We start from the raw sequence: 14,928 nt of genomic DNA on the forward strand, positions 1-14,928 counted from the left end.
TGTATCCATCTTAAATGGAAGTGCCCAACACTGCTGCTCAGCCCCCTCTGTAGTTATAGTTATAGTTACTTGCTTCAGTCTTTCCCCTTGTGTTCAGCTCAGCTCTATTCCCGTGCGTCCTCCACTTCCCAATCAAGTCTTGGACAGGAGAAGAGGGAGAGTATGTGCTGGAGCTTTGATCTGCCACATGGGACCTCTGAGTTGTATCAAAGCAGCTATTGGGAAAACCTGTGTCCCATCGGCACGGCATGACACCATTGCTGTTTACTAGATATGTCAGGGTACCCCCTTCCCCATTCTGCCCTCAAACCTGCTTTACCCACTTCAACTGTTTTATAAGTACTATACCTACTTACATAATACAAACCCTATCAATAATACAGGATTCACATAGGGTGTATTTAAATATGTATATGGGGGGGGCAGGCTATATTTAGCCACGTTTGGTATTATGCAATTGAAACCCTCTTGGGTAGGGACTGTATAATATTTCCAGAGATATTGCCCGGCTCCAGTCTTTTTTTCCCTCAAAATAGGATTGGTTGTGTATTTACACCAGTTCTAGGGTTAAGTGTGTGGTAACTGAGACAATACAGTTCTTATGTCCAAACACAAATTAGACTTCGTTCGGGTGACTTTTTCTGTTCCTCCGCTCTGTTAATCCCTTTTGGCCACCAGCCAGTGACAGAGCATCTTAAAATAGTAAAATTACATTGAATAAGCTATTTTTTCCCTCTTCTCTTTCATTCTATGAGATTATTAATCTGCATTTTCATGTCACTCCTCTGCCAGTGCTATCAGAGCATTCTGTTGGGAATGTGGGAATTCCTTAGGCATATGTTGTGGGATTTGTACATTCTAATTTTTTTCCACTCATCCAAATTTATTTTCTATGGCAGCTTTAGTTTTGATAAGGAACGGGCCTATCTTGGCACCCTAATAGGCAGTGCTACTTGGACCCAATTACGATAATTATGGTAACTCATTTTACATAAGATGCCCTCGAATTCAGCAAATTGGCATGGCTAGCCTCTCTTCCCCCATCTCTGGCCAGTGATGATCATGGATTTAAATGTCAAGGACGCTCAGTGGCCTCTGCCTTCAGGGGGTGTACGCACGTGCTCGCATCTTCTTTGCGTCGTCAGTCACTCCACAAATAGCATGAAACGATAAGACTATATTCAGACACCCATCGCTTCTTGTTGTAACCCATCAGGTCTGCCGTTAAAGATCCTCCCAGAGATGAAGCAGGAGCTTTACACTGGTTTAGAGAAATGCTGCTCATTTCCTCAGATTAACAGCAAAAGAAACATACAATACACAGACTGTTGAAACGTCCTCTAAATTGCTGATCTATCTTGGAGGACATTCGGGACTACCAGCCACAGTGTATCATTGTGTAATGTGTTCACTATGGTCCAATCCAATGGAAAATCCTAATTACCAGACGCTGCACTGCTATTCATGGACATCTGTCTCCATCTAGTGGGAATTCTTTTTTACATCTGTCCTGTTATTGGTTATTTGCCTCTTACCAATGGGACATAATTTCTTGGCATTTAATTACCCTGTACACTGTATCTGAGTGTTTTCATCCCTAGATTACTTTAATATTTTAAAGTGCTCATAACTGCTGTGAATATCACACAACACTGCTTTGGCATATCTCTAAATCAAATATGACAAAAAATGTGCAACTCATAGTCTGACCATGTCTCAATGTATTTATAGCTGTTCTGAAAAGGCAGAAGTAATTGCGTAAAGAATGGCAAAACACAAGCTTGAAGAGAAAGATTGTAACAAAAACCCAGCTCTGATGTGGAAAAGGTGTAGAGCAGGGGGCTTCAGACACTTTTCAACCATCCAACAATCACTTTAATTGAAGCATAACAATGCGTTTATTTGTGTGTTTCCTCCAAGGTTCTGTGATGGCACCAGAGGTCCTCAGTCGCAAGCCAAGGATGTGTCCTACTGGAGGAGGAGAGGCCAGGACTTCACTGTGCTGCTGGGCTACGCTGACCATAAGACCTATGGAGGAGGCAAGGAGGGTTACGGCAGGCCGGAGGGTGCTCAACAAGCAAGAGGCCAAGAGTTGTCTACAGAGGAGCGTCAGAGAGCAGCTCAGGAGAGGCAACGCTGGGCAGCCCAGGCCCAGGTGCAGGCTCAGACCCATGTCCAGGCTCAGGTCCGCTCTAGAGAGAGGGAAGCGGTTCTACATCACTGGAGAATGGCTAATGAGAGGAAGTGCCAGAGCTTGGGGACAGATGAGTGGCATCCCGCCATGAACTTTGGCCGCCAGCTGTCACAGTATGACGGTGGGCGTTGGGCACAGGAGCAACTCCAAGCCAGGACACCAGAGGGTATGGTAGTCCATCCCAGGGCCAAAGCCAAATCTCAGTCCCTCCCCAGGATGTTGCAGCCTGAAAGCCTGCAGTATGTGGACATAGACTCATCCCATCTGGAACTGTTCAGGCGGGTCAACGGTCACCCACCATCGCACCACGACCTTTATAGGCCACCCCGCTGGCTGGAGAATGGCAGGCCGGCTAGTGCCAACCAACTCTCAATGACACCAAAGCCTCGCTTCACACGACCCCCCAGACCTCCCTCTTATGAGATGCACCAGCAGATCAGGGGAAGCTGTGAGATGTTGTCCGGTAGAGAATCAGTTATTCTCCAGGCCAGGGACAGAACCCCACTCCCAATATCGAGGACAGTTGACCCTCAACTGGACTATTTTGCACAGGACTCTGGACCCCCAGGATACATTGCTCCTCCATCATATAAAAGAGTTCCTATTATGGGAGACGGGCGATGTGGATATGACGAAATTGCTGTTGACTACAGGTATTTGTCATCATTTTCTTTATCTCAAGTTTAAAAATAATCTCCCTGTTAACATATATTAGCTGTGCTATTTAATACCAAACCGATTTGGCTTTTGTACCAAGCACATAACATCTTGGTCCTCCCTGTGGGTATTATCCAACTATTGACCTTTTTTAGATTACTGTATGTAATGTGCAGAACTCTTCCCTAGTGCATACAAATGCAAAAACCGTCATCACTGATAGCTGTACGCATGTATAGCTAAGTGTCTTCAGAGAGACTGAGGCATCTGAAAAGCATTTATTGACTATCCATTAAATCCATTTGTTTTCGGATGTGGTGACAGTTCGTGTAGTGGGTGAGTCTGGAGCACGGTCGTCCTCCAATCAGAGGGTTGGCGGTTCGATCGCAGGCCTGGCTAACCCGCATGTCGATGTGTCCTTGGGCAAGACACTTAACCCCAGCGTTGCTCCTGTAGCTGCGACTACAGTGTGTGAATGTTAGTTACTGATGGGCAGGAGTCACTGTGTATGGTTCTCCTGTTATCAGTGTATGAATGCGTGTGAGTGTTAAAGCGCTTTGAGTGGTCGAAAGACTAGAAAAACGCTATACAAGTACAGTCCATTTACCATTAACATTTAGTGTCATGTTGAATGAATAATTAAAGCCTCCCTTCACTTTTCAAAATACATGAAACAAGAAACAAGATAAACATGGAAGCAATGAATACAAATTAACATGTTGGTGAGCCGCAACAGACAAGACTGTCAGGGGTGCGGGTGGAAGGCAGGACTCAAATGCAGACTTGCAGGAAAACAAAAGACTTTATTAGTCAACAGGCAAAAGCAAAGGCCAAGGGGCAAAAACGCACACAGGAACCGTGGCAAAAATACAGGCAGGGACCAAGAAACATCCAGGAAGATTGACAAGAAACATCCACGACGAAAGACAATGACGCGACAAGTGACACAAGAGACACACGGCTTAAATACACAAGGGAGGTGCAGGTGATTGGACACAGGTGGAAACTATTAGACGATCACAGGGGATGACATGACAAGGCAGGAAGTGAAGTTACCCGGGGACACAAGTGGCAGAAAATTACAAAATATAACAGGAAGTGAACCACACCGTGACACAAGACCTCTTGCTCAGGCTGACTTTCACTCCTTACAACCGATCCATTACCCTCATGCACATTTATACTTTGCCACATGAATAATTGCCATCAGATGCAAAAAAGGGCTGTACATGATTCCACTTTGTGCGCTCGTTTTCGCCACAACATTTATACATTTTCTTTTGTGAATTGCACCTTGGTAGGGCTGGCACTATATCACATTTTGGTTGTGCGATTATTGCACCAACATTTATTGCGATATGCGATATTATTGAAATTTTCCGACCATTTTATGCCACTGATAACATAATGACAATATAATAGCACGCTATTTCAAAGAACAAAGAACGTTTTATTCGTCAGAACAGTTAGACATAAGAATCTGAATGTGAAAAAATATATTCTATATGAATAAAACAGTAAGTGCAAGGGACACCGAGCGGGCGAAACATCGGGCTTGGTGCGATTCAGTCGTGTTCGAGAAAATGTGTCCAGTGGAAAGGCGGGCGCCGCAGCAGCCAGGGAGGTTTAACGCGGGGCTTCGCGCTGCACGGTGAGACGGTGCGGCCCGGTCCCGCTAACGCAGGACGGCGTTCCTCCCGCCCAAAGTGTCAGGGATGCGGGGAAGGCATGACTCACGCGCAGACTTTCAAAACAAAAAGACTTTAATAGTCAATATACCAAAAGCAAAAGGCCAAGGGGCAAAAAGGCACACAGGAACCAGGGAAAAAAGGCAGGCAGAAACTAGAAACATCTAGGACATTCGACAATGACGCGACAAGTGACAGACACACACGGCTTAAATACAATAGGGAGGTGCAGGTGATTGGACACAGGTGGAAACAATCGGACAAGGCAGGAAGTGAAGTTACCCAGGGAGACAATAAGCAGAAACTATAAAATAAGACAGGAAATAAACCCAAACAGGCAGGGCTAAATAAACCACACCGGGACAGTACCCCCCCCTCAAGGGCCGAATTCCAGACGGCTCAAACTGGCAGAGAGCGGACAAGAGGCGGGAGGGAGGGAAACCAGAGACGTTGGTCGGACCGCCCGGGAAACTCTGGTGGGCGGCCCGGCGGGCGGCCAGACGACCGGGGAGCTTCCGGGGGCCGGCAGACGGTCAGCAGCCGACTGCAGGGCCCTGAAAGTCTCCGGCATAGCTTGCTGGGAGACACGGAACACCTCCGGAATGGCCGGCTCGGGGACACGGAACACCTCCGGAATGGCCGGCTCGGGGACATGAAACACCTCCGGAATGGCCGACTAGGGGACACGGAACACCTCCGGAGTCGAGGGGCCGGTAGTGGCGGGGTCGGGGCTGCGCGCTGCTGCCCAGCGGGAACGGAAGGTCGCTGCGGACCAGTGGGGACGGGTGGTCGCTGCGGCCCAGCGGGGACGGGTGGTCGCTGATTTCTCTTGCCAGGGCTCCTTTTCCTGGGGTTGAGGAGGTCCCGGAGCTCAAGGCAGGCGAGCTGATAGCTCCTGGGACCGAATACAAAGTCTGTTTTACGCTGAGTCCCTTTGCGGTGGCTTCATTCTGTCAGGGATGCGGGGAAGGCAGGACTCACACGCAGACTTTCAAAACAAAAATACTTTAATAGTCAATATACTAGTGTTGTTACCTCTCACCCTCCTGCTTCGAAGCTTGTGTCGAAATATGAACCAGTGCAAGGCAAAGTAAATGTATCGGTGCTGTTCGTTCGCTGCTGATCACGTGATTAGTCAGGTCTGAAGCTTCGTTCTGGCGCACAGTCACGTGACCGCTTCAATTTGATTCAATGGGATCGAAACAGGGTTCGGGCTTGTCAAAGTCAGTCTTGTTGCGAGTAGTAGTAGAAAATAGCAAATTTACAATGGAACCTGTGGCAAAGAGAGGTCGCTCCGAGATGTGGGAGCACTTCAATTTGATTTCCTCTAACAAGGTTGGCAATAGGCAGGCCAAGTCTGTAATTTGTATTGTGGAATTATGGATGTTTATTTTTATTGTGGAGACCACCAGATATTTGGCTGAGCCAAACATTCCACGGAGTGAAGAACCGCTAAAATATTGGGTCAAACACAAACATGTGTACCCACATCTATTTGAATTAGCACGTAATCATTTGAGCATTCCTGCCTCATCCGTGCCGTGTGAGCGCGTTTTTTCTAAGGCGGGCGAAATAGTATACTGTGGAGAAATTTGTTTCTCAATAAAAATCTATAATAATTTCATGCCCCATCCCATGTGTCCACAAGCACCTCAATATCCTGTCATAACAAACCTGTCCAAAAGCACAATCCCTGCCCCACTGACCTTTCCTCTGTAAATCACTTCCCACATTCCAGATTCAAACAATTCACATAAGTCCCTATGACTGCCATGAACTGCACATGCAGTAGGAAGCACTTGCTGGTATTTTAAATTATATTGCTTACATATAACTCGATAGAGTTTGCGATGCATTGAATGAATGAACCTTTTTCCGATACAATTGGCTGGAAAGCTTCACTGGTTCAGAGAGCTTCACTTTGCCATCACTACAATACAGTGATCCCTCGCCACTTCGCGGTTCACTTATCGCGGATTCGCTATTTCGCGGATTTTCATATTGCTTTTTTTTTTTTTTTGGTGCATTGTGCTCTGCATTCTGATTCGCTAAAAACTCACTCCCGAGCCGTTCATTACAGTTCTCCAACGTAATCGATGGTGGCATGTCGGTGTACAAGGATCTTTTTGCAAAGAAGAAAAAAGAGCGACAACAGCTGCCTATCACTATGTTCTTCTCCCGAACAAACACACCTGCACCGCGGGCTTCAGAAGAAGAGAACACTGCAGAGCGCAGTCAGGATGCAGCGGCCCAGTCTGAAGAGCAGTGAAACGGCCTACACGCGAGTCACTGTATTTGTATACATGTAATAGTTGCTAATTGTAAAAAAAAAAAAAGTTTTCTATTTCGCGGATTTCACTTATCGCGGGTCATTTTCGGAACGTAACCCCCGCGATAAACGAGGGATTACTGTATACCAAAAGCAAAAGGGCAAAAACGCACAAAGGAACCAGGGAAAAAGGGCAGGCAGAAACTAGAGACATCCAGGACATTCGACAATGATGCAAGTGACAAGAGACACACACGGCTTAAATACACTAGGGAGGTGCAGGTGATTGGACACAGGTGGAAACAATCAGACAATCCTAGGGGATGACAGGACAAGGCAGGAAGTGAAGTTACCCAGGGAGACAAGAAGCAGAAACTACAAAATAAGACAGGGAATAAACCACACGGTGACACAAAGAGGCAAACAAGCAGTCCGGAGGAACCGACAGTAGGTCAGGTTGAAAGACTGGGAAGATGGTTGTTGTTTTAGGTGAAATTTTAGCTTAGTTAGCTTAGTTGGGTTCCCTGCTTCTCTTCACGTGTCGGTGTCCGCTCTGTGTTCTGTATCCCGCTGTCCACAAGGAAAAGGGAGGCAACTTAAATGTTGGTGATGTTCATTTATATGTAAAATGAATATCGCAGCAGCAAAAATTATTGCATGCGATTTCAGAGAGTGTGCGATATGTCATTTTATCGCATATTGGCAAAGGTGTAACAACTTCATGAGGACCAGGGATCTAAACACAACACTTTGTTGTCTTTGTCTGTTTACTTGCAATGCTTTTGAAACTTCATGGTCCTTTATTGTTTCCACTGTCTCAACAAAAGAGACCTTAACGTCCTACAATCGGTGCAATACATTATTTTCTTGGCTGCATCATAAAGCAGCCATTTTAAACTGGACCCCTACTTTTCATTCAACAGTATTTTCTTTCTCTTTGTCTCTTTGTTTATTTTTTGGTTTCATGACCAGTTCTTCTCTCTTGTGTCCTGCGGGTTTTCCTCCACCTGCTCTGTGCCGCCACATCCTTCACCTGCACTGCGCACTTCTATTAAAAGCCTCCACCTGTCACGTGTGTGGCGCCTTTATGTTGCTTAGTAACGAGCGTACGGTGGCCGAGACGGTTTAACACCGTCTTCTCACGATGTGCGTGGGAACTATAGTTGAAGTGTGTGAGGCTTCAGAACCTGCAATGAGTTTATTACGTTAGACGCGTTTGTGACGGACCGTCTCATCCACCGAGGAAACGCTGCCTGCCGTCGCCAGAGAACAGAGCAGAAATGTCCGACAGTCTGTTAAACGGGTCTTCATGTTTCTGTGAAGCAGCGCGGCTTCAGCCTGCTAACAGTCAGCTAAACCGAGACAGCTGAGCTAAACTAACAAAGCCACATTCAAACTCGCCGAAGCGTGCGTGCGGATTTAGGGGGAAAAAGTATTGTGACTTCGTCAACCACCAACATGTTCGTCTCGTCTAATTAATGAAAGTTAGAATAGATTTAGTCATAGTTTTTATTTTTTATCCATTCATGAATATTCCCAAGTGTGTACGGTCAGACGTCTTCAAGCGTCTGTAATGATCTGCAATGTAAACATGGGACTAAAATAAATCTTTATTTCAATTTAAGAAAGAGCTGTGAAAAGCATAGATTGTTCACATATACCAAACATACCAGCAGCCATTTTTAAACCTTCAGTCTTCACACTTGCTATTTCCTTTTGGCTTGTTTGGATTTATTGTTGCTAATAAACTTAAACTGTGTTGTTTTTACTTTTAGATACAGAGGTGATTTGTACCAGCAGATACATGTGGCTCCAGATGGATCTCACTGGTTCAGACATCCAGCTGGTTCCTGGCCCGATCCCCAGAGAGAAAGGAGCATGAAGCAGCTTTACCCGGTGTACACTACCCAGGAGCGCCCAGGTGGAGGGATTCAATACATCCCCTTTGATGACCCCCGTATCCGCCATATTTCCTCAGCCTTGGCAGGCAACTCTCTGACGGACGCTGACAAGATCCGGCACATCCGTAATGAGCTTCCCAGTGTCACAGTGTCGAAGCCTGCATCCAGTGACAGTGCCTTTTTGCCCCCACCATTGGGGCCTTTCATCGCTGCCAAATTGGCCGATGATACTAACCAGACGTCTTCTAGCGACTTCGACAATGACAATACCAGGTGGCACAGTGATTTGCACAAGGCTGTCGATAACTTCCCAGCAACTGACCAAAATTGCAACAGATATCCCAAAAAACAACGTCCCTCTTCATCTCCCTCTTCGGCCTTCCAAGCCCCATTATCAATAAGTTGTTCTCGTCAGGGGTCCAACTCAGATAAAGTCTTTGCAGAAACCATCACCCAAGTGAAGAAAATTGTCCCAGATTCAGGGCCAGAGAACACTAAAAGAAGAGTGAGTGAGACCATATTCTGCCTTGTATCTGTCCCTGTTCACACACCAATCAACATCAGCAAAGACGTAGCAGCAGATCAGAACAACAATGAGACAATACCAAGTCTGACCGTCACCAACACAGACACTTTTGCTGTAGGCCTCAAAGAGAGCCACAACGTGCGGAGCAAGTCGGTGAATGAGATGCCCATAAAACCCCATTACTCAAATTTGTACACCAGCAACACATCCTCAATGAGGAACTACAAGAGGGCTCCTCTAAGGAAGGAGATAATCGATGCCTGGGCACTTCAAGCAAGGCAAGATAAAGAGTTGCGCTATGCCGGGTCTTGGCCTGGAAACCAGTACCGTAATCAGGAAACCCAGACGGGCTCACCTTCAACAGAGGTGAAAAGTCCAGAATCCCAGAGTCCTCCTTGGGGACAAGAGCCTGTTCAATCTCTCTCAGAAGCAAACATAGATAGTGTTGTTGGGCCAGCAAAAAGCTCTTCCTATGGTTACCCCATGGCAGGCCAGAAAAACCTTCATCCCTCCAGCAACAGCGCATTCTCCCGTCTCAGCCTCGAAACCAGCCAACAAGACTACTGGGAAGAAAATGCCTGGAATCAAGCAGAGCAACCATCGTGTCCCAGGAAGAGTAACTCCAATCCTGCTGAAACTGCTGAGCAAGTGACCTTTGGTCAATTTCTTTTAAAGCCAGTGAACCGCCGACCCTGTGATGCTATTGGTGAACTAGAGACCATCAATAAGGAGATGGAAGACACAATCAGCAAAAGACCCAATGTGGGTCAGTGCATAGACGATTTACATGTGGCAAAGAAGAGATCAGACCGGTTTCAGTCAGCAGCTCATTTCACTGCTAGTCTAAAACCATGCAGGGAAGCAATCAGTCGTCCACCAATGCACATAGAAAACCCTAACACTTTAAAAGTCAAATCCACGTCCTTAGCTTCTACCTCTGATTTAGGCTCAATGGACATTAAGAGTGCTTTCTCCAAACCACAGGCCAACAACATACCTTCAACAAATGACTTATTCGTTATTTCCAACTCAGTCTGTGGTCTCCTGCCTTCACTAACTCTACAGAATGAGCCAAATAGGCTCTATAGGCAGGACATTCCAGTCCCTCAGGAGTCTCTTCTGAAGGATGTGGGGTTAACTGTCTACACAGAGACTCCTGGTGGCCCTGGAGAACCAATGCAGCGGTCTCTCTCAGTCCCATCTCCACTTGATCATAAGGAGTGTAGTGAGTCAGTGCAGCAATCATGGGAGAGCAGGACAACACTTGTTAAAAATAGTGGTAGCCCCGAGCATAATTCAAATAAAGAATTTCAAGCTGAGGCAGAAACTGAGAGAATGCTTAAATCAAACAATTTTCCACCATTCAGGGGTGAGGTGAATTTAACCATTTGTAGAACTAGGAGTGAAAGCAGCAGATCACCTCAGAAAGAGGGATCATCACATATCACCAGGCTGACCAGGGAGGTTTCTTTTGTGTTACAGGGGGATGATGGCAATGGGAGATATGCCATCTCTGAGCCTCTAATTTACAAGAAAGACTCTACTATGGCAGATAAGCACCTGGCGAACTTACTGATTCGGGAGAAAGCCAGTTCTTTACCGACAGAGGACCTCAGCAACCTGTATGAGGTCAAATATGCAAAAGGTATCCCTGAAAATGAGTCAATCGAGCAGAGGGCTGCCAGAATCCTGGGTATAGCTGTTCCAGTGGATTCATTGGGTGTGGCTGAAAACCAAGATGATATGGATACCTATGTAGTTGAGAAACTACACAGCAAAGGCGAAGAGACACAGCCGGTGATAGAAGAGTGTGAGCAAGTCGAAGCTGAATCCTCAATTGTTTTCGGAGCACAGACAGAGAAGGGGACAGAATCAGTAGACCACGTGAAAGGAGATAGACAAAAGCACAACACCAACCACAGCAATGGTGAAGGCACTGAGATTCAGTCTCTTGGGGTGGTCGCCGACCTGCCCGAGGTTCCACCTCATACGCTTCCCCTATCCCTGCCCATCGCACCTGATGACAAGTTAGCACTAAGTCTGTGCAGTGTGCAGAGGAGGGGGCGAGGTGGAGCATGCAAACTAATCGAATCCTTGCAAGATATGCTAACCTCTTCTGCTGTTTCATTGGCTACATCTCTGGGCAAGTCAATCCCAGACAGAATAGCCCGTCTGAAAGAGCTGGATTCAGTGTCTCGAATAAGACGCCTCAGCCTCAAAGGTTCAGACTTCAGAGGAGAAGTTGATTCCGAGGAGAGGGATGGTGACAGACAGGAGGGTGAACCTCAGGAAGTCACAAGGGAGGAAGTTCTCGAGCAACGGTTTGAGGAAAATGATAAAAAAACAGAAGAACGAAGGAAGGGGGAGGAGAACCCAGTTGAGCATGAGACTGCACATGAAACACATGACAAGTTGGGAGATCCTAAAGATGATTGTAAATCTAAAGGAGAGGCGAATGAAGCAATATGTGAGGAAGAGCAAAGAGGAGAAGAGAGGGCGGAAGAGATTAAAGTTGAGATTGCACTAAAAGCTGGAAATGAAGAGAGTAATAAAGTAGACGTTGAATTAAAAACAGCAGAGTCAAACAGTGAAGTTGAGCCTAAAACTGTAGAGCACGACAAAGTAAGGTCTTTGGAGACAGTGAGAGATGGACAGAATACATCAGAGGTCAGTAAGGCAACCGAAGATGCTGTGGCACAGAAATTGCCCAAACCAAAGCAGCGCACCAAGCTGCAGAAACCTGCTCTTTTTCCTAAACCTCGCAGTGTTCCCAAGAGAGAAATAACACTGCCTCTCAGCTACAGCACCGGGACCTGTGGGCCCTCGAACAAGGGGGATGAGGAGATCCTCTCTGTATCAGGTGAGTACGAATGAACTAAAAGATTAACCATTTGTTCTTTTATTTTGCCTTCAAAGAGAAGCAGAATCATTAGTATAATGTATGGGTGTTAGCAGTGTAAACATGGGAATTCTAGAGGTAGATTATTCTGTACACACACCACCTTTAGCATGTCTGTCAGTCCATCCAGAATATCCGTTAAACAATACATTTGTGAGTTGAAAAGTTGCCTCAAATATTTTTCATGTGCACTCGGTTATGGTGCACATTAGGTGTGAAAACCAAGTATACAGAAGTGGTTCGAAAGTGAGTAGTAGTCAGCCAGTTGAGCAAAAAGTGCATTCTTGAGTTCTAACAAGTTAAATGTCAAAAGGTACCTCTAATATCCCATTTTCTAAAGGCCAATGATATCGCTTTGACTTGTTTTGATTGTGTTTTCTTACCTTTTCTTTCTTCTCTTTTCTATTCAGAATCCTACGACCCCAGTCAAGTTGAAAGAGTGTAACCTCTTACACTGCCTTTGGCGCTGTGGAAATCTGTCTTTATCAAGTTAACAGCTTTTTCTAACAACAAAGGCTTTCATCTCACCTTGTGGCTTAGTCAGCCGTCATCACTTCAATATTGTTACGCATCACTTTTCAAATACTGTCCTGGTGTTGCGAGAGCATTTCTACAGCAAAATAATAGCACCGCCGGTGCCAATTGTCCTGGGCTTTTCAACCTTTCAACTTTCCACCAAGTTGACTTCCTGCATTTGAAATTGCGTCACCTTCGCTTCGCTTTTGGAAAAATGCATGTCATTATTCCCATTTGCACTTGGTCTCCTTCTCGAGCCCGGGTAATGAAAATGAATGTAAAAGTGCTTCTGCTCAGAAAATGTAAGAGGATAAATCAAAACAAGAAGAGAACAGTATTGCATTACAATCAGTATTAATCTACACCAAATGTAAATAAGACAGAGTTATTAGATTTTAATAAGAATATAATAATCAATTTAAGTAATTTAATTGCTGAAAAAATTGTATATTTTCTTATCCATGTCAAGAAAAGACTAGGTTTATTTTTAAGTGTAGTCTTTGGGTGTATTATTACTAATTAAAGCCCCTATTCATTATTATAATATTTCTGTTATAGAGAATGTACTCAAAGAGCATTGCAATGAGAAACACTGTGGTCCTTGAATGGTTTTATATAAGAGCAATATAGTGGTCGTACACGGGACATTTGTGACATGATTTGTGTAACAAGTAGCTGATCTCATTTAAATTAGATTAGATTAGATTAGATTACACTCATCCCGTTCTTCGCACTGCCAGTCTCCGCATCAGTAGTGGAAATTGTGCATTTAAGTGTCAATCGTTCGTCCTTAACACTGTTGAAGAACAAAAAAATATATTTTGTGGCCTCAGCAGAAGTCTATACTTAGCCGTGGAGTTTTGATTTGTTCACAATGATTTCAGATGTGATTTTTTGTGTGTGCAGGAAACAATAGATGTAGCTATATTGATTGCAGTGTGCCTTGTACACACTGTTTCAGTGGAGAACTTTATCTGTGTGTCATACGTCGTTTAAACTAGACTGCGGGGATTTGTGTTACCTTGAAGAAAACATTTAAAGTTGTTTTGGCAATAATAACAATGGTATTATTAGCGTCTAGCCGAAGAAGCAAAATATGAATGCTTTACAGAACATTTCTGTTGGAATACTAGTGAGAGTATCAGTTCCAATACTTTATCAGTGCTTTTGTGTGTTGTGGGCATAACGGGCCATTTGTTTTACACTCGCCTCACTTACGGGGTAGCAATACAAGAAATCTAAAAACATACCAAACCAAACATTACGCTATGCATTGGACATCTACATTTACTGGGTGTAATACCAAAACTCAAAGGTAAAACTGTAACTTCTGGATCTGCTTGTTTGACCCTGTCACGCTGATCCAGTATTTGTTGTTGGATCTGGTTGTAGACGTGCGTAGCAGTAGCTCTACTGGAGTTTAATCTGTGTGCAAGGTTTTTGTCTTTGTCCTGTTGCCAAGCCAGTACCCTGTGTACTCTGTGTTCCAGGTAATGTGTTACGACCGTTCTCGTACTTTTTTTTGTACTGCAAGTTCTTTGTACCATGATATAGACTATTGGTGCATATCTTGCTTTGATATCTTCTATTTTCATACTGAAGTATGTACAGCTTCTTTTGTATGCGCGTTGCATCTTTTTTTCTTTTTCTTATGTGCATGCAAAGAATTCAAATGCATTAGAAATCAGAGAGAAGGTGTTATTAGCATATAATTGCATTTGGTACTATGTAGACTCTAATAAACAACTGTTATATTTCATATAATGTATATTTTATTTTCAAAAGGTTATGCTACATATTTAAAACAGAACATGGTATTTTTAGATTATTGTAAAAAGGGAAATGTTTTTGGAGGCACAATATTTGTCTATATTTTAACTGATCATTGGCAGTGACAATGATCAGAAATAGGGACATGTTTGTGCTATTGTACAGTACTGCAGACTATTCATAAATAAAAGTCTGCATGATGCATTTTGTCTCTGATTTTGTTACATTAATACATTTATATTATCGTATGCAACAAGAAACTTTCAACAGTCATGTTTTGTAATAATGAACAAAGGTGATGTAGTAACAATGAATGTCAGAAAAAACCCTAATCACATTTTTTGCCACTATTACTAATTTCCAATCATGAATCGTTCATATTTGCATAGAGAGATCCCTTCATAGTTGTATTATACTAAAAGGATCCACCCTTCCTAAAAAACATTTCAACCTCTCTGAAGTCAGTGAAAGCCAAATTCTATATATATAGTGATTCGTAATCTGTGTA

General features: G+C 44.3%; 1 protein-coding gene across 1 annotated transcript in view; it reads left to right on the forward strand.

Moving 5' to 3' along the window:
* jcada (junctional cadherin 5 associated a) overlaps positions 1 to 14,624 on the forward strand; it is a gene marked incomplete in the record, with an annotated part of 22,766 nt that extends 8,142 nt beyond the window's left edge. Inside the window, 3 exon segments of the mRNA XM_078096969.1 lie at positions 1,921 to 2,847; positions 8,584 to 12,095; positions 12,545 to 14,624. Coding sequence (XP_077953095.1) covers positions 1,921 to 2,847; positions 8,584 to 12,095; positions 12,545 to 12,579 — 4,474 coding nt within the window.
* Between the last annotated feature and the right edge of the window lie 304 nt (positions 14,625 to 14,928).

This window comes from Gasterosteus aculeatus, chromosome 21 (genome assembly GCF_964276395.1).
Source record: "Gasterosteus aculeatus chromosome 21, fGasAcu3.hap1.1, whole genome shotgun sequence".
Taxonomy (NCBI): Eukaryota; Metazoa; Chordata; class Actinopteri; order Perciformes; family Gasterosteidae; genus Gasterosteus; species Gasterosteus aculeatus.